General features: G+C 35.2%; 1 protein-coding gene across 1 annotated transcript; it reads right to left on the bottom strand.

Annotated features, from left to right (window-relative positions):
• Nucleotides 1–15,437: 15,437 nt before the first annotated feature.
• Nucleotides 15,438–16,890, bottom strand: LOC128559855 (uncharacterized). The gene is made up of 2 exons (XM_053552612.1): nt 16,588–16,890; nt 15,438–15,844 (listed from the first exon to the last, which is right to left on the bottom strand). The coding sequence occupies exons 1-2, from the start codon at nt 16,778–16,780 to the stop codon at nt 15,687–15,689; spliced, it is 351 nt and encodes a 116-aa protein (XP_053408587.1). The 5' UTR covers nt 16,781–16,890; the 3' UTR covers nt 15,438–15,686.
• Nucleotides 16,891–18,892: the final 2,002 nt, after the last annotated feature.

Below are 18,892 nucleotides of genomic sequence, written 5' to 3'. Positions count from 1 at the left end.
AGACGAGCCAGTATTACGATAGGAAGGATTCTTAATATAGGACATATTTCAAGTGCTCAAAGGTGAGCTTTTGCGATCTCCCTGTGTCCATTGTCAGTCGTCTGTCATCAACAGTTTGACTGTTAACACTATAGAGGTCACAATTTTGGCCCAAATTCAACTTTGTGCATGAGATAGAGGCTATATTTTTTCATTGATCTTCCTGAAATTAAGTCAAAATGATTGCCTTGATAAATTCTAGGTCAAGTTTGAATATAGGTCATCTTGGGTCAAAAACTAGGTCACTAGGTCAAATCAAATAAAATACTTATTTATACTCTAGATTTTTTGCTCCAATTTAATGATAATGGGTCGAAATATTTTTTTCCATGAAATTACTAGGCCAAACGTGTTTACACTGTTATGGTTTGTTATGGTGTGTTTCTCAGGTGAGCGACCTAGGGCCATCTTGGCACTCTTGTTTAGAACCTCTCCCTGTCCAAAAGATATGATAGTTTCTGCTTCTGATTCTCTTTTTGAAGTACTCTGTGTATGCTGCAGTCGGTTTAGTCCCATCAACCAGTTTGAGGTAATATTTTGTATAAATGGTTTCAACCCATTCTAATCATTTCTGGATCTTGGCAAGTGTCATTTAGATGGGTTGTCAATTGTACCAGATCCCCAAAAAGTTTTGTTGTTGTCTTATCCATAAAAAGGAAAATAATAAAGAAAATAAAACATAAAATAAAAACAATTTAAAGAATTACATTAGCAAAGTGGGTAAAAAGTAAGTTTATTGTAAAAAATAATGCAATCTTACCAGGATCCACCCGTCTTTTTAATGGAAAGAAATGGCATGTCAGGCATAAAACTATACTTTTTGCTTCTCTCATCGTTCATGTGTGTTGTGTATTGTGTAGACACTGACTGCACAGAAGGAAAACATGGTTTTCAAAACCTGCTAACAAAATAACAGCAAGTTGATATGATTTCACTGTTTCAAGCAGTAGAGTCCTGGCCACAACACAAAACTAAATTATAAGGAAGAATATCTTACAGCATTTGCGCAATGAAAATACTTTTTTTGCATGCAGGTGAGTGGTGTTTTTTTTTTTTTTCAATGTTTAAGCTGCTTTTGGCTGAGGAACACTTACTCTGTTACATTATTTAGCTCTAAGTATGTTAATATTTGCTTGAGTTAACTGTATCTTGTGACAGAAACTTTGCAGGAATGAAGTCTTAATCACACTCTGCTCCCCCCGACCCACCTTCTCCATCAGATGACCTTAAAAATTCTCAAAATTATTAAAATTGAAAGGAGAGCCTTGCATGTCATTGTGTCATGCCAACATTTTTCAAATATAAAAACAACAAACCTTTGATTGCAACCATCTTTAATTTGTCAAGCAGCAAGCCTTAAGTCTCCTTCTTTGGCTTTTTGTAGTCCTTGTCCCCTGGACTGAATAAGCTCTTGTGTTGTAAAAACTGCTTGTAGTACCAAGTAACACAGGTTGTATCCAGACTTGACAGTTTTTGTTGCAGCAGAACAAGCTTAAGTCAACAACACTATGTCTGCTTTCACAGAGGAGTACTCTTTCAGGAGCACTTGTTTTCCTTGATAATTGGTAATGATTAGTTGTTAGTAAAAAAACAGCCACAACAAAAAACTACCAATGAGCATAATATCTTTGCATAATTATAACCAGAAGCTGTATTTCTATCTAAATGATAACCATATACTAGTAGCAGGAAATGTCATGATGTTACACATCTTGTATTGTCACAGTACCTCAAACACTTCTATAGAAATGAATTGTTTCCTCAGAATTAAAGTGAATGCCATCCCGAAAGATAGGGACCTGGGGATGCCACACATTTCAAATCTTCCAGAAATTCAACCCATGAATTCTTGGCAGACATTCTAATTCAGCCTCAGTAAATTGTGTGAACTCAGCTTCAGTCACATGACTAGGCCTCTGTCTGAGAAATTTGGTAACTTTTGATATTCTGCACTGGTTTTGCCACATCGTCAAAATAGTCACTATGCGGAGGGCTATTTCCGCAGATTCTGACCGACTCATACCCACTGAATCAAGGTAATTTCTGACCATCTCAGTCATTAAATGACTTCACTTTGCTATACCATCTGTTTACATGAAAGGATTTCTTATTTATGTCTCCCACCATACAGTGGTGTGGGAGACATATTGATTTACTCCAGTGTGTGTGTGTGTGTGTGTGTGCGTGTGTGTGTGTGTGTGTCACAAAGCTGGTCTGCACTCTAAGTCAAACATTCAAACATTTCTCACCCTATCTTCACCAAACCTGAACAAAATGTGTCTGACCATAAGACCTTGGCCAAGTTTAATAACTAGCCAAATCAGCCTAGGCACTTTGGAATTATGGCCCTTGAATTACCGAAAAATCCTTAGAGCGCAATGCGCTTTAGTGCACCCAAATCAAACCCTATACTACTTTTATTAGTAGTGTATGGTATGTTTTGGGTGCAAGAAAGTGCATGCAAAAGTAGTGTATGGTACATTTTGGATCCAAGAAAGCGCAGACTGACTTACTATTTAGATGACTAGGCAGTTGTTGGAGACATGCGCTTTTCTCAAAAGCATCTCTAGTTTGACCCCTATGTTCGCTGTACATCTGTGTTGTTATTGGAACTTGCAAATCAGTTAAATTTATTTGTCCATTTTTGTGATCAATATCGTTATGTAACCTTACAATATTAACTTAAACGAATTTTTTTTCTCGATGATTTTGAACGAAGACTTCTGGTAGAGGGTAGGTGTTTGAAAATTGATTTTTAATTAGAAAATAAAGGTAAAACATTATAGAAAAGACACCCCCCCCCCCATATAAAGGGGGTATGTGTGTTGGATGTTAAAAATGGAACTAGTTATACGTTCGATAAGTTACATATCGGAAATGATGCGGATAAGGACAGAGATACCATTCTTCATGTGGCAATAATATGCTATATGAACGACAATGCTCTGACACTCATCGATAAAAGCTGGTTGAATATTCAGAACTATCTTCTTCAGACTCCGTTGCATCTCGCTGTATTAACTGGTCAGATCGATATAGTTCAAGCTTTGCTGAGCAAAGGAGCTATTGCGACTCTTCGCGACCACAAGGGAAATACGCCTTTACATATCGCGTGTGAGAAAGGCGACAGGTATTCCGTAGACGCTCTTGTTCGATCTATCAGTGACATTTCGCAAATTCAAAATTGCAAAGGGTTAACGTGCGTTCACGTGGCGTCCATGCGAAGAGAGATCTTCATTTTAGGTCTTTTGTTTCGCAGAGGCGCTGACGTCAACATTGGCGATGGTAAAAGCGGAAGAACGGCATTACATTACGCCGTCGAGAAGAACGATATAAAAATGGTTCGTTTCCTTATTTATTATTATTCTCTAAAGTGCCTGCTGTATAATGCCAGAAACATAGTGATTTTGCTAACCGTGTGTGTTTGTGAGAGCAGGTTATTAAAAAAAAACTTCTGTCGTATCTTTGTAACTTTACATTATCCAGCATACTGTTTATCATTGAGCGAAATGAAATGACAACAAAAATTGAAAAATAATTCCCTATAGGGCATATAAAGGAAGTCATTGTGGCAATGTAACATTTCCAAGGCATAAATGTGAACTTCATCTTTCCTAAAATGCATATCAGAATAAAAAAAAAACAAGACATAAATAATGCCAGAAACATAGTGATTTTGCTTGTGTGTGTGTGTGTGTGAGAGCAGCCCTTACAGAAGAAAAAGGCCTGCTGCGTACTCTTGCTGTGTACATACAGCGTATATGATGCGTACATGATGTGTACTGAAATCAAGGGCTTTAAATAGTACACAGGATATACACCGCACATACACTGATAGTACGTTTGTAGTACACTTTTGACATGCAAATGAGCTCTGCCGCGTACTACTTGCTGCGTACATGCTGTGGACTACCGAGTACACAGGATGTACGCTGGAGGAATTTAGTATGCGGGAAATAGTACACAGCATGTACGCGGCACATACACTTTTCACATGCAAATGAGCCTGCGGTGTATACCCATGCGCTACATGTTGGACCCTGCGGCGTACATGCTGTGTACTCCTGTGGCGTACATGCTGTGTACTCCTGGCCCGAGTCCTGCGGCGTACATGCTGTGTACTCCTGCTGCATACATGCTGTGTACTCTTGTGGCGAAACTGCTGTGATAATGTAATTCCTTACCCCACCAACTTTCGTATGCAAATGCTGATCATTTGGACAGAAAAAAACAGAAAAAAGATAAGTGACATGCATCAATAAGTATTTACCCTTACCAAAATAATGTAGATTGATGTTATCAAATAAATTAGTATGCTTTTCTTCATCCACTTTTCAATGAAATAAATCAATTTTTGTAGCATGTAATTTGGTAAACATTTGAAGAAAATGGCGTAACTGCATCAAGGGGAAACAACTTTAATGCGACTAAATATAAGTGTTATGATTTATTATAGACGATGTGTGCGTAGTATGTATTTATTTTGATTAAAATCCATCTGAGAACAATCAAGGACTGGAATTATATAAGCATTTATACACTTTTACATCCGTAAAAAGTATCGCACCAAAAAATTTTGTATTGATTTTTTCCAATGGGGCGAGAGCAATTAGCCAAAAACGTTCTGAAAATACAAATCCGGCAAATCCGATGAATAACTTTTTAATTTGGTGAGGCCTTAATGAGTTAACATAATGAGCATTAAAGCCTTTATAAAACATGATAGAATGGTGTTTTGCTTAAGAGTAGAATCAAATAACAGTGAGAGCTATTAATTCTTCTCAATCGGGCGCTCTTGAGGCATTATCTTGGTAATTATTTCATATATTACAAAATGTAATGCAACGAAGTTCAAATAAGGCTTTTCAATTATCCAAGTTAGAAAGCTCTAGGATTAATTCAAAATGAAAAAGAATATATTTTTACACTGCATGAAAGGTGCAGCTCAGAAATCATGTACAAATCCTTCCTGCATGAAGTGTACTTCAGACTTTTACCTAAAAAAATTCAAAGTATAAACACCAAAAGAAAATGAACAAGTCCCTCCCGCATATATGAAGTTTACTTCAGACTTTAACTTATAAAAAAAAAACTAAGTATAAATGCCAAAAGAAATTGTTCAAGTCATTCCCGCGTATATGAAGTGTACTGCACAAATTTCAAAGTATCTGCGGTGTACATGCAGTGTACTATTTTCTTGTACAAGTCTCTCCTGCGTACATGCAGTGTACTCCTTAAATTTTCAGAGTCTTTGCTGCGTACTTGAAGTGTACTAGTGACCTCCTGCGTACATGCTGTGTACTCGTCATAATAGTACGCGGCATGTACGCGGCATGCGGTGTATGTAAAATGTACTCCTCTGGCGTACTACTGTGTTCGCGGCATATACACAGCAAATACGCAGCATGTACGCCACAGAGGCTTGCTTCTGTAAGGGAGGTTATGTAAAAAACCTTCTGTCATATCTTTGTAACTTTACATTGTCCGGTATGCTATACCAAGGCCGTGATCCGCAAAGGATCTTGTACCGCTTGCTGAGTATTTTTTTTCCAAGATGTGTGTGATTCGGTTCAAGTTTTTTTTCGTATACTGTAAACATTGTCCGGTACGCAAACAAAGTGAGGCTGAGCCCATTTTACATAAGGTCAAGGTTACTAATATGCAACCTTTGTTTATCTTTGTTATTTTTGCAAGTTCACATAAACATTAACCAGCATACAAGCAAAGCATTTTGCACGAGTTACTAATATGCAACCTTTGTTTTTCTGTCATATCTTTGTTACTTTTGCAAGTTCACATAAACATTAACCAGCATACAAGCAAAGCATTTTGCACGAGGATCAAAATAGCATAAAACCGATTTGTTTTATCTTACTGTAAACATAAAGTGAGACTGAGCCCATTTCAAGGTCATGCCAATTTACAACAGTAACAGCACTTTCACGAGTATTCTTTTTTTTCACCAATACAGTCAATAAGCATAAATTTCTCGCAAATATTTTACTGTATGTTAACTTTTAAATAGACACTTTTACTTTTCACATGTCCGGCAACCTTTGTTTTTCTGTCATATCTTTGTTACTTTTGCAAGTTCACATAAACATTATCCAGCAAAGTATTTTTACGAGGTTTTGCAAGTTCACATACAAGCAAAGTATTTTGCACGAGGACCAAAATAGCATAAAACCGATTTGATATATGTAGAGTTTTGTGAATAAATAAAGCACGACTTTACACTGTGCAATATGGCCTATATTCATGCATATTTGCAATAGCGGGTTTTATGCAGAACATATCTGTTCACGAGATAGATGTATTACCTGTAGTAAATTAACATATTTCGCACGAGGACCAAAATAGCATAAAACCGATTTGATATATGTCGACCCACGGAATACTTTGGCAAAAATTATTACTGCTTTATTCTTTTCAACTGAATGTTTACTTTCCATTGTGAATTAGGACGAATTTCCCAGTTGAAGTTATAACCGACTTTCTATTATGTATGCCGACTTGTTCATTTTCTTGGCACACTTATTTTATTTTAACGATATCGCATTCTATTGCAACCAACCATTCCAGCTTTTCTTTCATCATTTTACATAAGAATATCCCTTGCTCTTGATCGTAATCGAATTCGTCGATATGCGGAACGTTTTTTAAAATAGGAATTTCCGAATCAAATACTAAAGTAACATTTTTCGCTATTTTACTCCTTATGTAGAATCCATACGGATCGTCGCTGATCACTTTAGATAATACGCGTTGTATTCCCAACCAAGATATTTCATCTTGGATACTTTTGACCGATACATGCACTACTAGATGATCGTCAGTTCTATGAAAAATGTCTAGAACCTTACTGATTTCTTCTTCCGTACAAAGATGATTCTTCGTGTAGAACGAATTTCTTTTTCTGGAGTCTTTGGAAAATACGTCCGAAGGTTCATATATGATATATGTGGACATGTTTGAGATGTTTGATTTAGATTTGGGCAACGCGCAACATTTATACTTGTGACAAGCTAAATTTGTTCAAATATTATCTTTTTGTTCTTGGTTGCGCTAGCATATCTCAGTTTTTTTTTTTAACACCATTTATTGTGAAAGTTGCAATCACAAAACTCATCGAGATGTCAACGGAGCGAGAAACATTCTGTGTCAACTGATGGACTACTTTTTCAAGTATTATTTACAGAGTCAAAACACGATAGTAACAGATGGGGCAGTCATATCCGCCGCTACATTTTTTATTTCTAACAAACCAACAGTCTTCCTCGTCACATTCGTTGTAATACTCGGATTTTTCATTTGCCCAGTCTATATTATGGAACCAGCGCACGTAAATACGTGCGTAACAGATGCAGCAGTCATATCCGCTGCAACTTTTATTAGCAAACCAACAGTCTTTATCGTCACATTCGGAGTTATACACGAATCGTTCTGCATATCGTCTTGTCAGGTCATATTCTCTTATAACAGTTCTTGGAATATCTGGAAGAAAGCGAAGAAACAGGATCATAAACATAACAAATAACATCAATGATAGAGGTACCAATACGAAGGGATTGATATCATCTCTCCTCGTATCATGACTGAAGATCGTAGTCGGAGTTTTTCTTTCCATATCTTGCCCTCCTCCACCTTTTGTTGTTTTATTACGCATCCAACAGGTTGTAGTGAACCATTTTCTTTCCTGTTTTTGTAGTCTTTTTTTCAGGTATGGTAAGTTCTTTCCAATTCTGAAAAATGATTAATTTTTGTATATGTAAAGTTATCCAATACTTTTCTTCCTGATGAAATCACAGGGTATCTTCGCAATCCAGCTTCAAGTTTTGCCAATTGTTGCGTAATTTTTATTACATCATTAACAAACTTTCTGTTCCATATTTCTTCTCTAAAATCTAAAGAATATTCGGTGCCACTTCGTTTTTATTCATCCAACCTTTATGATACTTCTGATTACATCCAATGTATTGTAGAACCGTTTCTTTCCACCGTTTTTTGTATGTTCTTAGTTTTTCCAGGATATGGTAATTCTTTCAGATTATGAAAGTTACTTTTTCTATCATGTATAGTATTATCCAATCTTTCTTCTTGAAAACGATATCGTGTTATGCACGCATCCAGCTTCAATAGCCAAATTTCTGCGTAAAGTTTTCTTAAATCATTAACAAACTTTAACGCCCAATACTCTTCTTCTCTAAAAACGAAAGGAATATTCGGGTGCACACGTTCCCGGTTTTTCATCCAACCTCTTTCATGAATACGTTCTGAATGTACGCATCCAACATGTATGTAGGAACCAGTTTCTTTCCACTCGTTTTTGTATGTTCTTAGTTTTTCCAGGATATGGTAATTCTTTCCAGATTACTGCAAAGTTAATTTTTCTATCATGTATAGTTTATCCAATACTTTTCTTCCTTGATAAACGAGTATCGCTGTAATGCACGCATCCAGCTTCAGCGGGCCCAATTTTTCCTTGGTAAAGTTTTTCTTAACTCATTAACAAACTTTAAGCGTCCAATACTCTTCTTCTCTAAAAACGAAAGGAATATTCGGGTGCACACGTTCCCGGTTTTTCCATCCAACCTCTTTCATGAATACGTTCTGAATGTACGCATCCAACATGTATGTAGGAACCAGTTTCTTTCCACTCGTTTTTTTATGTTCTTAGTTTTTCCAGGATATGGTAATTCTTTCCAGATTACTGCAAAGTTAATTTTTCTATCATGTATAGTTTATCCAATACTTTTCTTCCTTGATAAACGAGTATCGCTGTTATGCACGCATCAGCTTCAAGTAGGGCAATTTTTCCTTGCGTAAAGTTTTTCTTAACATCATTAACAAACTTTAAGCGTCCCAATACTCTTCTTCTCTAAAAACGAAAGGAATATTCGGTGCACACGTTCCCGGTTTTTCCATCCAACCTCTTTCATGAATACGTTCTGAATGTACGCATCCAACATGTATGTAGGAACCAGTTTCTTTCCACTCGTTTTTTGTATGTTCTTAGTTTTTCCAGGATATGGTAATTCTTTCCAGATTACTGCAAAGTTAATTTTTCTATCATGTATAGTTTATCCAATACTTTTCTTCCTTGATAAACGAGTATCGCTGTTATGCAGCATCCAGCTTCAAGTAGGCCCAATTTTTCCTTGCGTAAAGTTTTTCTTAACATCATTAACAAACTTTAAGCGTCCCAATACTCTTCTTCTCTAAAAACGAAAGGAATATTCGGTGCACACGTTCCCGGTTTTTCCATCCAACCTCTTTCATGATACGTTCTGAATGTACGCATCCAACATGTATGTAGGAACCAGTTTCTTTCCACTCGTTTTTTGTATGTTCTTAGTTTTTCCAGGATATGGTAATTCTTTCCAGATTACTGCAAAGTTAATTTTTCTATCATGTATAGTTTATCCAATACTTTTCTTCCTTGATAAACGAGTATCGCTGTTATGCACGCATCCAGCTTCAAGTAGGCGCAAATTTTTCCTTGCGTAAAGTTTTTCTTAACATCATTAACAAACTTTAAGCGTCCCAATACTCTTCTTCTCTAAAAACGAAAGGAATATTCGGGTGCACACGTTCCCGGTTTTTTTCATCCAACCTCTTTCATGAATACATTCTGAATGTACGCATCCAACATGTATGTAGGAACCAGTTTCTTTCCACTCGTTTTTTGTATGTTCTTAGTTTTTCCAGGATATGGTAATTCTTTCCAGATTACTGCAAAGTTAATTTTTCTATCATGTATAGTTTATCCAATACTTTTCTTCCTTGATAAACGAGTATCGCTGTTATGCACGCATCCAGCTTCAAGTAGGCGCCAATTTTTCCTTGCGTAAAGTTTTTCTTAACATCATTAACAAACTTTAAGCGTCCCAATACTCTTCTTCTCTAAAAACGAAAGGAATATTCGGGTGCACACGTTCCCGGTTTTTCCATCCAACCTCTTTCATGAATACGTTCTGAATGTACGCATCCAACATGTATGTAGGAACCAGTTTCTTTCCACTCGTTTTTTGTATGTTCTTAGTTTTTCCAGGATATGGTAATTCTTTCCAGATTACTGCAAAGTTAATTTTTCTATCATGTATAGTTTATCCAATACTTTTCTTCCTTGATAAACGAGTATCGCTGTTTATGCACGCATCCAGCTTCAAGTAGGCGCAATTTTTCCTTGCGTAAAGTTTTTCTTTAACATCATTAACAAACTTTAAGCGTCCAATACTCTTCTTCTCTAAAAACGAAAGGATATTCGGTGCACACGTTCCCGGTTTTTCCATCAACCTCTTTCATGAATACTTCTGAATGTACCATCCAACATGTATGTAGAACCAGTTTCTTTCCACTCGTTTTTTTATGTTCTTAGTTTTTCCAGGATATGGTAATTCTTTCCGATTACTGCAAAGTTAATTTTTCTATCATGTATAGTTTATCCAATACTTTTCTTCCTTGATAAACGAGTATCGCTGTTATGCACGCATCAGCTTCAAGCAGGCCCAATTTTTCCTTGCATAAAGTTTTTCTTAACATCATTAACAAACTTTAAGCGTCCCATACTCTTCTTCTCTAAAAACGAAAGGAATATTCGGTGCACACGTTCCGGTTTTTCCATCCAACCTCTTTCATGAATACGTTCTGAATGTACGCATCCAACATGTATGTAGGAACCAGTTTCTTTCCACTCGTTTTTGTAGTTCTTAGTTTTTCCAGGATATGGTAATTCTTTCCAGATTACTGCCAAAGTTAATTTTTCTATCATGTATAGTTTATCCAATCTTTTCTTCCTTGATAAATGAGTATCGCTGTTATGCACGCATCCAGCTTCAAGAGGCCAATTTTTCCTTGCGTAATAGTTTTTCTTAACATCATTAACAAACTTTAAGCGTCCCAATACTCTTCTTCTCTAAAAACGAAAGGAATATTCGGGTGCCAACATTCCGGTTTTTCCATCCAACCTCTTTCATAATACGTTCTGAATGTACGCATCCAAATGTATGAAGGAACCAGTTTCTTTCACTCGTTTTTTTATGTTCTTAGTTTTCCAGGATTTTGGTAATTCTTTCCGATTACTGCAAGTTAATTTTTCTATCATGTATAGTTTATCCAATACTTTTCTTCCTTGATAACGAGTATGCTGTTATGCACGCATCCAGCTTCAGGTAGGCGCCATTTTCCTTGCGTAAAGTTTTTCTAACATCATTAACAAACTTTAAGCGTCCCAATACTCTTCTTTCTCTAAAAACGAAAGGAATATTGGGTGCACACGTTCCCAGTTTTTCATCCAACCTCTTTCATGAATACGTTCTGAATGTACGCATCAACATGTATGTAGGACCAGTTTCTTTCCACTCGTTTTTTGTATGTTCTTAGTTTTTCAGGATATGGTAATCTTTCCAGATTACTGCAAAGTTAATTTTTCTATCATGTATAGTTTATCCATACTTTTCTTCCTTGATAAACGAGTATCGCTGTTATGCACGCATCCAGCTTCAAGAGGCGCAATTTTTCCTTGGTAAGTTTTTCTTAACATCATTAACAAACTTTAAGCGTCCCAATACTCTTCTTCTCTAAAACGAAGGAATATTCGGGTGCACACGTTCCGGTGCTTTTTCCTATCAAACTTTTCATGAATCGTTCTAAATGTACGCATCCAACATGTATGTAGAAACCAGTTTCTTTCCACCGTTTTTTGAGTTCTTAGTTTTTTCGGATATGGTAATTCTTTCCAGATTACGCAATGTTATTTTCTATCATGTATGTTTAATCCATTACTTTCTTCCTTGATAACGTGTTTCGCTGTATGCACCATTCCGCTTCCAGTAGCGCAATTTTTCTTGCTAAGTTTTTCTTAAATCTAACAAACTTTAAGCGTAACCCAATATCTCTTCTTAAAAACGAAAGGATTATTCGGTGCCACCGTTCAGTTTTTCCTTCAACATCTTTCATGAAACTTTGCAACTCTTCTTCTCATAAAACGAAGAATTCTGATGTAGGACCCGTTTCTTTCCACTCGGTTTTTCCATCCAACCTCTTTCATGAATACGTTCTGAATGTACGCATCCAACATGTATGTAGGAACCAGTTTCTTTCCACTCGTTTTTTGTATGTTCTTAGTTTTTCCAGGATATGGTAATTCTTTCCAGATTACTGCAAAGTTAATTTTTCTATCATGTATAGTTTATCCAATACTTTTCTTCCTTGATAAACGAGTATCGCTGTTATGCACGCATCCAGCTTCAAGCAGGCGCCAATTTTTCCTTGCGTAAAGTTTTTCTTAACATCATTAACAAACTTTAAGCGTCCCAATACTCTTCTTCTCTAAAAACGAAAGGAATATTCGGGTGCACACGTTCCCGGTTTTTCCATCCAACCTCTTTCATGAATACGTTCTGAATGTACGCATCCAACATGTATGTAGGAACCAGTTTCTTTCCACTCGTTTTTTGTATGTTCTTAGTTTTTCCAGGATATGGTAATTCTTTCCAGATTACTGCAAAGTTAATTTTTCTATCATGTATAGTTTATCCAATACTTTTCTTCCTTGATAAACGAGTATCGCTGTTATGCACGCATCCAGCTTCAAGAGGCGCAATTTTTTCCTTGCGTAAAGTTTTTCTTAACATCATTAACAAACTTTAAGCGTCCCAATACTCTTCTTCTCTAAAAACGAAAGGAATATTCGGGTGCACACGTTCCCGGTTTTTCCATCCAACCTCTTTCATGAATACGTTCTGAATGTACGCATCCAACATGTATGTAGGAACCAGTTTCTTTCCACTCGTTTTTTGTATGTTCTTAGTTTTTCCAGGATATGGTAATTCTTTCCAGATTACTGCAAAGTTAATTTTTCTATCATGTATAGTTTATCCAATACTTTTCTTCCTTGATAAACGAGTATCGCTGTTATGCACGCATCCAGCTTCAAGCAGGCGCCAATTTTTCCTTGCGTAAAGTTTTTCTTAACATCATTAACAAACTTTAAGCGTCCCAATACTCTTCTTCTCTAAAAACGAAAGGAATATTCGGGTGCACACGTTCCCGGTTTTTCCATCCAACCTCTTTCATGAATACGTTCTGAATGTACGCATCCAACATGTATGTAGGAACCAGTTTCTTTCCACTCGTTTTTTGTATGTTCTTAGTTTTTCCAGGATATGGTAATTCTTTCCAGATTACTGCAAAGTTAATTTTTCTATCATGTATAGTTTATCCAATACTTTTCTTCCTTGATAAACGAGTATCGCTGTTATGCACGCATCCAGCTTCAAGCAGGCGCCAATTTTTCCTTGCGTAAAGTTTTTCTTAACATCATTAACAAACTTTAAGCGTCCCAATACTCTTCTTCTCTAAAAACGAAAGGAATATTCGGGTGCACACGTTCCCGGTTTTTCCATCCAACCTCTTTCATGAATACGTTCTGAATGTACGCATCCAACATGTATGTAGGAACCAGTTTCTTTCCACTCGTTTTTTGTATGTTCTTAGTTTTTCCAGGATATGGTAATTCTTTCCAGATTACTGCAAAGTTAATTTTTCTATCATGTATAGTTTATCCAATACTTTTCTTCCTTGATAAACGAGTATCGCTGTTATGCACGCATCCAGCTTCAAGAGGCGCCAATTTTTCCTTGCTAAAGTTTTTCTTAACATCATTAACAAACTTTAAGCGTCCCAATACTCTTCTTCTCTAAAAACGAAAGGAATATTCGGGTGCACACGTTCCCGGTTTTTCCATCCAACCTCTTTCATGAATACGTTCTGAATGTACGCATCCAACATGTATGTAGGAACCAGTTTCTTTCCACTCGTTTTTTGTATGTTCTTAGTTTTTCCAGGATATGGTAATTCTTTCCAGATTACTGCAAAGTTAATTTTTCTATCATGTATAGTTTATCCAATACTTTTCTTCCTTGATAAACGAGTATCGCTGTTATGCACGCATCCAGCTTCAAGAGGCGCAATTTTTCTCTCATAAGTTTTTCTTAACATCATTAACAAACTTTAGCGTCCCAATACTCTTCTTTCTAAAAACGAAAGGAATATTGGGTGCACAGTTCCCGTTTTTCCATCCAACTCTTTCATGAATACGTTACTGAATGTACGCACCACATGTATGTAGGAACCAGTTTCTTTCCACTCGTTTTTGTATGTTCTAGTTTTTCCAGGATATGGTAATTCTTTCCAGATTACTGCAAAGTTAATTTTTCTATCAGTAAGTTATCCAATTTTTTCCTTGATAAACTGTTATCGCGTTATGCACGCATCACTTCAACAGGCCAATTTTCTTGCGTAAAGTTTTTCTTAACATCATTACAAACTTTACGTCAATACTCTTCTTCCTAAACGAAAGAATATTGGTGACCTTCCGTTTTTCATAACCTTTCATGAATACGTTCTGATGTACCATCAACATGTATGTAGGAACCAGTTTCTTTCCACTCGTGTTTATGTATTTCTTAGTTTTTCAGGATATGGTAATTCTTTCCAGATTACTGCAAAGTTAATTTTTCTATCATGTATAGTTTATCCAATACTTTTCTTCCTTGATAAACGAGTATCGCTGTTATGCACGCATCCAGCTTCAAGTAGGCGCCAATTTTTCCTTGCTTAAAGTTTTTCTTAACATCATTAACAAACTTTAAGCGTCCCAATACTCTTCTTCTCTAAAAACGAAAGGAATATTTGGGTGCACACGTTCCCGGTTTTTCCATCCAACCTCTTTCATGAATACGTTCTGAATGTACGCATCCAACATGTATGTAGGAACCAGTTTCTTTCCACTTGTTTTTTGTATGTTCTTAGGTTTTCCGGGATATGGTAATTCTTTCCAGATTACTGCAAAGTTAATTTTTCTATCTGTAGACATGATTTTTTTTTAGTTTTAATGCGAAAGAAAACCGATCAGTCTCTTAAACAGTATCCTTTATATACACAGATGAAGGAGGGGGTGGGAAGGGAGCATAGTTTTTCTTCATTTTAATTTGTAATTTTTTACTACAATAATTATGTTTCTTTTTACACCGCCCACCAATTACTTGTAGTAAAATACGATTGGTCGACCACTTGAGTAAATCACAAGGATTGGTTACCGTTATAAACACATTCTCTTGCTTTCAATGAGCGCCTACCGTACAGCGAGAGCTGTTTAAACAATGTATTTTAATTTGTTTTCCTGATACAGCACTTCCAGTTCATAATATATATGTGTGTGTATTTCTTCTTGTAGTGTAATATTTTGTTATTTTTCCATTCATATTATATCTTTTTTTACTTTTATTACACGTGGGTCACATCGTACTAGTATCAACTGTTTTTCTATCGTGTATAATTTCTTATTAGCATATTATAATATATATGTTCAAACTAATTCAGAATATACATTTTATAATTGATCTAACACGTTTTCTACAAAAAAAAACATTTTCGTTTAGATCTGACCTTTGTTGCACATTCCTTACAATATGTATGTCCGCAAGGAATTGTGGTGTACTGTTTATCGTTTTGGAGACATATTGTGCACTGACAAATATCGTCTCTAGCGTTTTTTAATTGTTGTTGTAGTTCACTTTGAAACACTTTTTCCCTGTTCTCCCAGTCTTTCTGTGAGAATTTTTTTCTCAACATGTGAAAACATTTTACTCCCTTAAAGCGTTTTCGCGGCGGTTTGCATCATCTTCCTCGTCGCTCGAAATTGTAATTATGTCAGAGGACGTTTCACTCGTAGAAGGAATTTCCACACTGGTTGATGGTATTTCCGAGCTACTGGTTGTTCTGTCATTTTCGGCATTATTCTCTGTAAAATGACAAAATGTTTCAATCAGTAGTGTATTATTATAACAAAAAAAAAATAGGCGAACGCAAATGAGTTTTCTACTGATTATATACAGTATTTCATTATTCAAAAGAGTGTTTTTTACAGATTAAACTGTCTTTAAACGCGCAATTCCTAACATGTGTATTTTAAAAAATTTTTTACAACTTTAAAAGATGTAATGTAGTGGTAGTTCGCTTTTGATATTATTTTATCTTTTTTTTTCCAGCAATAATAGGGATTTTTATCATGATATGTAGAAGTCATGCCATTTCTCAGTTATCATTATTTTTCTTTCAATTAAGTCATAATTCCACAAAGAAATATATATAAATGGTCAAAAATTCAATTAAGCAATTTGAAAGTAGCTTTTTGACCCTTTTTTCTGATAACATAATTATGCATGAATTATCTATCGCCGAAGAGACACAGTTTATACCAAACAAAGTGATGCCGACCCTAGGGTAATTTTGCACACAGATAATTTCTCCGAGTTAAGTCGAATAATAAAATGTGCCGAGTTTTATGAACTAAATCTTTTTCATATCTATTGATTTTATTGAAATGCAAAAGACGTTTTAACATCAAATAATTACATAATTTACAAACGGTGATCTGCTTATTATCTAAAAAAACAAAAACAATGCTTTATCTTTTGAAAGTGAATAATAACCACCGGCCAAAAAAAACAAATCAAATTTAAAAAAAAAAAAAAAAAGACTTACCAGACTCCAACAGTATCCTGGCTGTAGCAATAACTTCCTTTATATCGTCATCATTTGATGCAATCTCAATCTCTTCCTCAAAAGCATTGATCTTGGCTAGAGTTGGTAAACTTCGCCACGAACAATCGAGAGAAATAAGTAAATTATCAATGTTTTGTAAAAGATGGTTAGCTTTGTCTACTAAATCCGCCATAATTTCTCGCCACAATCATAACATCTGCGAAAATGATTGCGAATATACCCATTTTATAATTATTTCATTTTGTATTAACCAATCAAATCTCTGTACTTTTAAGTAGTTGTTTCTCACGTCATTGAGTTGATATAATCAGGCGCTGTTGTTGTTTTGTTTTTTTTATTTCACTGAATTAGTTCATAATTTTTTCAATCACCTAGGTCATTTCCCTGTCATTATTCAGCGCAATTTTTTATAAGAGTGATTGTTTACACTTCCGTGACAATGATTCAGATTATCACAGAGAGATATATAACACTTACATGAAACAAGAAAAACACCACTTCGCAATAAGAAACATACACATGTTTTCATATTTGCACTGAATTATACAATTCTACTAAATATAATTGTATGAAACATTAGTTGTCACAATATACATACATCAAAATTGCAGTTAACCTAGTATAAACATACTTGTAACGTTACAGCACAATTTGTCGAACAGTATACATATTATGTTGCGACAACAGAATTATTGAGGCACTTTATAAAACTCTATAGTATACCACTGCATAGTGAACCTTTTGTTTTATTTCTCTAGATTGCATTTTATTTTTGTTTTTATCTGTACTGTTTAACAAATGTAAAAATAGACCTTTCGCGAGTAATCATTTAGTTCTTCTGTTATAACAAAAATTACAGCTTTAATATCATGATACAAGGTGGTTATTTTTTTTTTATTTTACGATCGCGCAGATGTTGTCTCCTCTTTGCTTGATGGTAACTGTTCCTTTGTAACGGTAACTGTGAAATAAAATAAAAAATGCTGATGAAGCAGAAATAGTAACTAAAATCAGTGGTTTAACATTTTATACTTTCGCATACTAACACATTTATAAGAGGTCTATATTCAATATGCATATTATCATATAACAGCCGTTTTTTTTGCAGATACTGACGGTCGAAAATAATTCAATTAATGGAATTTATGAAGACAACATTACTTTTACAACGGAATAAAACATACCTATGTTATTCATCGAATCCAAAAACTCGGATTAATAGATGATGGTCTGAAACCGGACATTTTCAAACCCCTTTATTTTTCTGACTGCAACTTCAATTCGCTCGAATTTTCTGTCAAGATAGCCTTTCATGTATTCGTTGAATAAAGACAATAAGTCTGTTGCGGATGAACATCAAATCTTTAGAATGATTTCTGGATACCTGGTGAATTCATCGGTGTGTAATTGTTTAGGTTTGACTGTCTGATTCAACACTTGTTTGAACATATCAATAAGCGCCAAACAGATAAAAACATTCTGAGTCCAACTGCAGTTTCTGATCCGTATGTAGATAAAGGTCTCTACAAATAAAGAAACAATGAGAATGAAATTGACTAAAAAAAGACAATTATCATGCAAACAGTAATTGTAATGAAACTGACTTCGGCAATGACTTATCGTACTTAGAATATGTAATGTTATTTTTCCTTTTTTTTTTTGAATGTTATGATTATATGTCTATTGTAATACACTCTCTCACAATCTGAAGAATTTATTTGATCATTTTGTTACTAGCAAATAAAAGTAATTGTTGTTGTTAACTCACCAGATACGGGATTTTCGGTTATGCCAAAGCCATATTTCGCTCTCAGACTCAGTTCCCATACTTGAAGAATAAGTTTTTTGAAATCTAAAATAAATCAAAATTTATATATATTTGCACTCATACCAAGCTGGGAAAAACTAGAAAAGGCAGGAATACAATATTCATTGAAACATTTTTAATTTAAACTATTATTATAGTAAGATAAAATAGATATAGAATAAAAAGGTTATTTAACATTGTACTGTACAATACGAGATATATTTGGACTCGTACCCAGCTGTCAAAAGGTGGTAACTCGTACCCAGCTGAGAAAACCATATTGAACTCGCCTAGCGGCTCGTCCAATATGATTTTCTCAGCTGGGTACTCGTCCAAATATATCTCCGTATGGTACAGAACAATGTTAAATAACTTAATAATATATCTCAGCCAAGTATTATTGCCACCCAAATTGCTAAATGGCTGTTGTAGGGAGGTTGCACCATATACTTGTTTAATGATGATACGCAGAAAAAA

Source organism: Mercenaria mercenaria, chromosome 10 (assembly GCF_021730395.1).
Source record: "Mercenaria mercenaria strain notata chromosome 10, MADL_Memer_1, whole genome shotgun sequence".
NCBI lineage: Eukaryota > Metazoa > Mollusca > Bivalvia > Venerida > Veneridae > Mercenaria > Mercenaria mercenaria.
This window is presented reverse-complemented; position numbering and strand designations above follow the sequence as displayed.